Source organism: Populus euphratica, unplaced genomic scaffold (genome assembly GCF_000495115.2).
Source record: "Populus euphratica unplaced genomic scaffold, PopEup_1.0 scaffold2.1, whole genome shotgun sequence".
Taxonomy (NCBI): domain Eukaryota; kingdom Viridiplantae; phylum Streptophyta; class Magnoliopsida; order Malpighiales; family Salicaceae; genus Populus; species Populus euphratica.
Window position 1 is genome coordinate 5,573,551 of NW_011499846.1, and position 8,204 is coordinate 5,581,754.

General features: G+C 36.8%; 1 protein-coding gene across 2 annotated transcripts; it reads left to right on the plus strand.

The window, feature by feature from the left end:
* The first annotated feature begins 2,682 nt into the window (after positions 1-2,682).
* LOC105134909 (uncharacterized protein At5g05190-like) lies at positions 2,683-7,708 on the plus strand. 2 transcript variants are annotated; one of them, XM_011039505.1, is made up of 6 exons: positions 2,683-3,268; positions 3,699-5,513; positions 5,598-5,979; positions 6,298-6,358; positions 6,462-6,685; positions 7,317-7,708. In XM_011039505.1, the coding sequence occupies exons 1-6, from the start codon at positions 3,154-3,156 to the stop codon at positions 7,372-7,374; spliced, it is 2,655 nt and encodes an 884-aa protein (XP_011037807.1). In that variant the 5' UTR covers positions 2,683-3,153; the 3' UTR covers positions 7,375-7,708. The 2 variants fall into 2 exon arrangements, with proteins under 2 accessions (XP_011037807.1, XP_011037799.1); XM_011039497.1 differs by having other exon boundaries at positions 2,685-3,268; positions 3,699-5,979.
* Positions 7,709-8,204: the final 496 nt, after the last annotated feature.

Here is an 8,204-nt window from a genome sequence, read left to right on the forward strand (position 1 = left end):
GGCTTTGACTGGTGTGATCTGTTAATCATTTATTTACCTGCATCTAACTTTAAACAGAGAATTTAAATTAAATAATAAACACCAAAACATCTAGTTACAGGATAATAAATTTCTCCACGTAAAATCTTAAATCCAAGTGACGAATGTGAAGCAATCACTAATGAGTAGGGGTTCAATCTTGATGTGTAAAAATTGATTTGAAATGTCCTTGTTTTTTTTACTAGAGAATTAGATCATTAACATATGTACTCTAAAAAATGATATTTCAAAAAATTAGATCATTAACATATTAAAAGGTGAAAATGAATAAAAATATGGATATTTTTAATTACGTACAACAACACTTTATAATTTATATATATATATATATATTAATATTTAACCACAGTGAAACACTAGTTAAATAGCTAATAAGCACTATAATGCCCAAATAAATTACTATAGCCCACGCTACCATGCACATAAGTACACATTACATATTGTCGTAATACCTTGTTTTTTATTTTTATTATTTTAAGACCAGATTGATGGTCAATTTAGATAAATTTGTTAACAAAAGACACTGTTTAAGGCAAGAGAATCAAAGTAAAAGAAACATAGAAAATGGGTGTCCGGAGGATAAAATATTTGTCAGAAAACAAACATAAAAAAATGTTTTTTGAAAAATACTGTCAGGGAACAAATACTGAAAAACTTGAAGAATATTTTCTTATAGAATATTCCAAGCAAAACAAACGACAGCAAGTAAAAAAAACACCTCGCAACAAAAGAGCTTTATTACTTTCAAAAGCAGAAAGCTCGGGTGTTTATTTCATTCCATAAATTATCAAGACCAAGCAGTAACTGGATTAGCTGGACAGGCCCTTCTCTCATAGATCGATTCATCCAATTCCAATTGAATAAACCTCTCTACTGTAAATGGATCCATCTAATCCCACTAAAGCGCCATCTGCTCATGATTTTATTGCTTACCTATCGGCCACCAAGAACTGCAGTGCGGAACCAGAAATTTAGGTCGTGGAAAAAATCAAAATTTAACAACTCAAAGCTCAAAAAGTCAAACGTAGATGTCGTGGCAGCGACGCAGGCGAGGGTCCACTGGAAGAATGGGCGCTAGAAGGTGTGGTTGTGGGGCAGCGAATCAATTTGAGACTGGACATGACTCGGACCCTGTCAGGCTCTGGCTTTACTTTTCTTTTAACTCGGCTGCAACCCTCTCTTTCTCCTTTTCACTTCTTTTCACAGCGGCCAAAACCGTGCTTTTCTCTCACCAATCACTGTTAACAACAAACCCACAAAAGCAAAGAGTCAGATACTGCGTTTACAATTGGAACGGATAAATATATATAAAAAAAGAAACCAATAAAGCTAAAGAAGAAAGAGCACCCCAGCAGCGAATTGCAGCCCACCCCTCTACTCCTTTCCACGCCAAAGCAAGTCTAAATCCTATAAAATGCAGGATTTTACTTTTTGAACAACATAGTTTACACCCATCAGGCATTGCATAACAACCTTTATATTCAACATCAACGGCATTAACTTTGAAAATCCACATGAAATTAATTCTTGATTCCTCAAACTACAATTATTGTAAGCTTGATTGACCAAATCATTTGAATAAGCCACACCAACTGTAATGTTAGTTTATTGATAAATTGGGATATCAGATACGATTTATTTTGATCATCAATTCAAAGGCTCTTTTTTCGATATGGCTTGCTCGCCACCAAAGATGTAGATGGAGTTTTTTTTAAAAAAACAAACATTTTGCCATAATAACCTTCTCTTCATGGATAAAAGACACTCTCAAAGATGGATAAAAGCTGGTGTGGCTTAAATGCTAAGAGGGTGTTGGGTGAGAATGATGGTTGGTTTTTTTCTAAAAATTATCATGTATTTTGTTAAAAATATATATTTTTTATTTTTAAAAAATATGGTGTGTATTTTAAGAAAGTGATATCTTAAAAAAAAGTTACCACATCTCACACTCAAACACTCTCTGAGAGTGTATGTGGCTTAGAAAAAGTTACCACACATATCTTTTAAATATAAATCACACTTTTAAAAGATATAAAAATATATTTTAAAAATAAAAAATAAAAACTACTCCTTATTTAAACACCTTCTAAGTATATTTAGCTTGGAATTACGGTGTTTTTTATTAAAGATATAATATTTTTTAAATATAAATTATATCTTTAAAAACTATAAAAATATACTTTTTATTTAAAAAAAATATAAACTACTTCCCATTCCCACATTCTTTTTTACCTTTTTTTTTTTGTTGGAGTCCTCGCTTGCCAAAGTGCATGAATGATAAAAAAATTTAAAAAATAAAGATTTTTAATCCATAGAGTTATTTTTATACTTGGAAAGACGCACACAGTGTGAAGGGGATACTTTCAGGCCCAATCAATAATTTTCTGTATTTATTTTCGAGTTAAGTAATAATTTTTCTTTTTAGGAACTGAAATAATCAAAATCTGGAGAGTTGATAGCCATTTCCAAGCAAAAAGTCGTTGATTTATCACTTTCCTCTTTTTTTGCTTTAAGCCAGACAAGCATCGATTCCCAAAAGGAATCTGGCGGTCATGAAATACGACGTCGCGTGAAGCGTTTTTAGCTCACAACAGAAAGCCTGAAACATTGGAAAACGATCCCGTGAATTGTGTGGGTCTCTCTCTCTCTTTTTCTACAAAAAAAATGAAAACAAACAAAACACAAAGTCACAAACAGCATAAAAACACAACTTCCTCGCCAACTACAACAACAGTAGAATTTCACAAATTCTAAGGTTTCTCCTAGAAGATTCCCGAGTAAAATTTCCCTTCTCACCATTTACTTTTCTTGTTTGGCTCCCCAGAGAAAAGAGAACAGACACAAAGACAAAAGCCCTTCTCTAGAAGACTAGCGTTTTCGCCATGTCTTCCTAAACCTCTGATCTCCTCAACTTCCTTGCTCTCTCAATAACCCTATATCTTTTTATTTTCATGTTAAAAATGTTCTCTTGTCAAGCTTGGTTGAAAGGTCTTTGTTACTAAGTGTTTGTTTGTTTGTTGTGTTATTACCTGTCGTTTTGTATCATTGTTTATATGAACAAAAAAGAAAAAAAATATTTGTTTGAATGTTTCATCCTTTGTATTAATAATAAAAATGGCGGAGTCAACGAAAGTGAGGTTGGTACGGTGCCCAAAATGCGAAAACCTTCTTCCAGAGCTTGCTGATTATTCTGTTTATCAGTGTGGTGGTTGTGGTGCTGTTCTTCGAGGTACTTGATTTTGTCTCTCAATTTTCTGTTTGTTTAATGAGAAAGTTAATTGGGTAAAGCGATAGAAAGATTATGTCTTTAATTTTGATTTTTCTTACTTTTCATAATTGAAATTCTTGGCTTTTGTTATAAAATTTGGTGTCTAGCTGATTGTTTCCTTTTCAGTTGATTATGGAGTATTGGTAGTAAGTTGTGACGCATTATGTTTGATTTGAGATTTTTGTTCTCAATGAATGGAAATTTGGTTCTCTCTCATCTTATTAGATGAAATGTGTGGCTTCCCCCCCTAGCTCATTGTAATTTCTGTTCTATTGATCATGAAACCAAGGAGAGAGAAGAAATTAATGAATTGAATCATCTCTGTACTTGCTGGAGATTTTTTTTGGGATCAAGTTTTGAGAGTCGTATTTATTGTTTATGTGAAATGCAGCGAAAAATAAGAATCGGGATACAGACACTTTATCATTGGAGAAATCGGATGGAGTTAAGGTAGCTGGAGTTGCTCCCATCTCATCGATTTCTGTGGAAAATGTAGTTGAACTGAGTGATACTTCTGATACAGATGTTAAGTCGAATGCTGGTTCTTTAAGGTGTGAAGAAAAGAATCACGAGAAGAACGATATGGACCGCGATGATATATCCAGGAATCCAGCTAAATCTGCTAGTGGAAAATGGGTTGTTGGAAATGGTCTTGAAGATGATAGGAATAGAGATGACTGGGGTGATGCAGCGGGAAGAGAACCTGATGAGGTGAATTTGCAGATCAGATATAATAAAGGGTCTAGGAGATCTGGACAGTTGTCGGGCAGGCAATGTGGGGATAGAAGTGAAATGGAGGGGTTTCAAAGAATCTTGAGATCCGAGGGTGAAGGCATGAGATTTTCAACTTCAAACTACCCAGATGAGGGCCCATCGAATTACAATTTTGATTCTTCTTATGGTTACGGTGATCAATTAAGGAATGTTGATGAGCAGAGTGGGGCTAGTAGAGTTCAGTACCTTGAAAAAGATCGAGCAGAGCTTCTCAGGAAGCTGGATGAGCTAAAAGAACAACTTAGCAGGTCCTGTGATGTGGCTGACAAGCCCAACGAGAAGGTTCCTCTTAATGGGAGAATGGCTCCTCCAGATTCTTATGGTGGTTCTGATAAATGGTTTGAAGGTAGTTCTTCAATGTCCAATAGGGCTTCAATGCAGTTCTTTGCACCTGATAGGCATGCCACGGGGCCCTCTTACTTCAATCACCATCCTGAGTCTTTTGCTTATACTAATGGGCATGAAATGGCTATGAATAGCTTTCATCCCTCGGTGCACAAGTCAAATCTTATTCCTGGATATGGGGATCCTTTTGGGTCCCAAATACTCAGGAGAACTCCACATAAGTTACCTGGTCAATACCAACAACCGCCTCATCAATATTTTTCTGGACATTACTTTGATACCAATCCTGATTTATTCGAGCCATATCCATCCAATGCAGCCTTTCACCAGCCTTCTTGTTCTTGTTTCCATTGCTATGAGAAGCATCATGGAGTTTCAGCAACAGTTCCGCCAGCTTCTTTTGGCAATATGAGGTTCCCTGATATGTCAAACAATTCCATAATGTACCAGCACAGAAACTCTGCAGCATTTGGCCCGCACATGAATAATTCCAGGATTCCTGTTCCTTCTCAATTCAATTTCCGCAGTTCTCAATCCCACAAAAGATGGCCAAGTGATCTCAACTCTGAAATGGCTGGTTTTGCTCGCCCTCATACTCGAAGAGTGGTCTTAGCCAGTGGTAGCAGATGTTGTCGTCCCATAGCTGGCGGTGCTCCATTTTTAACATGTTTTAATTGCTTTGAACTGCTGCAACTTCCCAAGAAAGTACTACTTATGGCCAACAATCAACAAAAGATGCAGTGCAGCACCTGTTCCAGTGTGATCAATTTTTCTGTTGTAAACAAGAAACTCATGCTTTCTGTTAACACAGAAGCAACACAGATTCCTACAGAGGTTGATGACAGCTCCAGTGAGATGATAAAAACCCACGCTTCGTATTCCCAAGACCACATTAACAGGATAAATGCAAATTTCTCTTCTGATGATTATGATAATTCTGGCTATGACTTCCAAACAGTAGAAACAGATCCAATAGGTCACCATTTGAACTCAACCAATCCTCAGGAGACACAAAGTTTCCACTCTTCATCTCCAAGTACATCTGAGTATGAAAATATCCCAGACATTTTAATTGCACCCATCAATGGTGTTCAGCAAGCCTCACTGTCTCCACCACCTCCTGGTTCACCTCTTCAGCAGCATTTTGATTACTCTTCTAATGATCATGCAGTGAATCGATTTGGGAAGGGAAACCGAAGCAATCGTGCTGATCACGAAAGGGTGATAACAAACAAGGCTAACACACGACAAAATTCTATGAAAGAGGCTCCTGTGGTGACTGAGATGGAGGTGTCCTTTCCTGATTATTCTAATACTGCAGCGTCCCAAGATTCAGGTGATGCCAGCAGAGAAGATAGTCAGTCAAGAAACAACAAGGGGGGTGATTCATTTTTTGCGAACATTATCAAGAAAAGCTTTAAGGATTTTTCCAGATCTCACCAGACAGACGAGCATGGTAGAAATAATGTCTTGGTTAATGGGCATCACATACCAGATCGTTTGGTGAAGAAAGCTGAAAAACTAGCTGGACCGATCCATCCCGGACAGTATTGGTAAGTTTGCATTCAGATTCACCAGTTGTTGCAAATAAGAATGCTATTGATGCTTTTGTCTGAGGATTTAGATAGTAGTGGTATCCATGTGCTTTGTAAACCTTGTAAATGGTTGTCATGCATGGAAACGCAAGTCATTCATTAACTGGTGTAGCTATTGTACATGTTCTTGTATGTTGCATGTGTTTAAAGTGTGCTTAGTGCTGGCTGAATGCTTGTTCTTTTTGTGCCTCAATTACATCGGTGGTCGCGTATAATTCTAGAAGGAATTAAAAAAGGTTGTTTTAATGTTTGGTTTTTACCATGTTCCTTAACCAGGTATGATTACCGAGCTGGATTTTGGGGTGTTATAGGCGGGCCGTGTCTTGGCATGATTCCTGTAAGATCAACTGCATTTTATTTTTGGTGTGTGAATAGTAGTTCATTATCATCGAGTGGTAGTTTTATTAGTAATATTTATGCAATTGTTATTTTTCTTGCAGCCATTTATTGAAGAATTAAATTATCCCATGCCAGAAAATTGTGCTGGTGGGAGTACTGGTATTTTTGTAAATGGAAGAGAGCTTCATCAGAAGGATTTTGATTTGCTGGCTAGTAGAGGACTGCCAACTGATAGAGACAGATCTTACATCGTTGAAATCTCTGGAAGAGTCCTGGATGAAGACACTGGAGAAGAGATGGATAGTCTTGGCAAACTTGCTCCAACGTAAGTTTCCATGCTCCACTGTTCATTTACCTCATTTCCTCTTGCTTGTCAATTTATCAAAGAATGAGAATTGCATCGTTTAATCCTGCCATCAACTATTTTACAATGAGTGTCATATCTCAATGCCATTTGATTATAACCACTGCCTATGTCATAAAGGAAAATGAAAGGATCACGGCAATATTATGGCTTCCTCACCGCCCTGAATGTTTTACTGGTATAGAAAGAATAATACGATTTTTCAAGTCAGTGTTATGTTCATCACTGCATTTTCCCTGCTATTTGCATGTCTGGAACACTGGGCGTACTTTGCATGGAGAGATTACATCTCTCCATAGCGGTACTGAATAATTGCAAAATTACTTCTAGATATCTGGTCGATCAACTCAAGTTTTTCTTATCCTTTTGTACCATTAGCCACCTGAAAATGAAAGTTTACTAATTTTAACTTGTCATCTTTGAGAGGAATGTATTTAATCAATGTCTCCCATAATAATGTGAGCCCATTACACGGGTTGAACCTACACATCCATTCTTTCATGAAGGTTGCTGTTGTGTCATCTAAAATTTTTACGGAAAACTAATATGTTACGAAAGTGGAAGGATATAATCTCATTGATTTTCCAAACAGAGTTGAGAAGGTAAAGCGTGGATTTGGCATGAAAGTTCCCAAAGCTGCTGTGCAATGAAACTGTAGAGGTCAGAAACTTGTGATGTGGCTCCTGTAATGCGGGAGCTCTGGAATCGTTCTGTGTTGGAATTTGTAACCACCGTCACAGCCCATTCATTCAAAGGTTTCAAAGGATCTGGACGAAGTGTTGCTGACATTGTGGTTCTTGAGTGGTTATATTTTGGATAGTAGGTATAGCTCTGATGTCTGGAAACTATATCTTAAATACAAGGCTGGATCGTTGATATTTTGTTAGTGTATGTTGATTGTTGCGCATGTAAAAAGTGATAGTGTGTTGTGACTAGCCGAGATGGAGTAATTGTGCAATTGTTTTCCAATTTTTGTTAATGCTTGTTCTTGTTCGTTCATCAATTTAAAATTGAGGTCACCTCATTTCTGTTGTAGATCCAGCATTAAAGTAAATTCTGTAGGCACAGCACTACGAGGTAATAATCTAAATGCGGCACCGAATGCCAGCTGATCTTCGTTTTTGAAAATAACTTGGAAATTGAACAGTGATATCCTAGTAAACTAATCGGTTCGATTTCCTTCCCTTTTCATTCTCGCTCCTGTAAAATCTGTGAAAGTATCGAAGGTATCTAGTTGAGTATATTATTTAAAACGCAATTGGCCTCTCCAATGGAACCATTTTGTGGTGTTTCCTTAACCTGTGACTATCCTGTGTCGTGTTCATGGGCCTCACCCCCACCATGTATCACCTGTCAAGACTTTAACAAGGAGCTAGGACTTGATGTATAATCAACCATGTTCTGAAGTTATTTTCTCTGCTATTACAGGAACATGTTGTGACGTTTTTTTTTATATATATATATGTTTTGAGTTCAAATC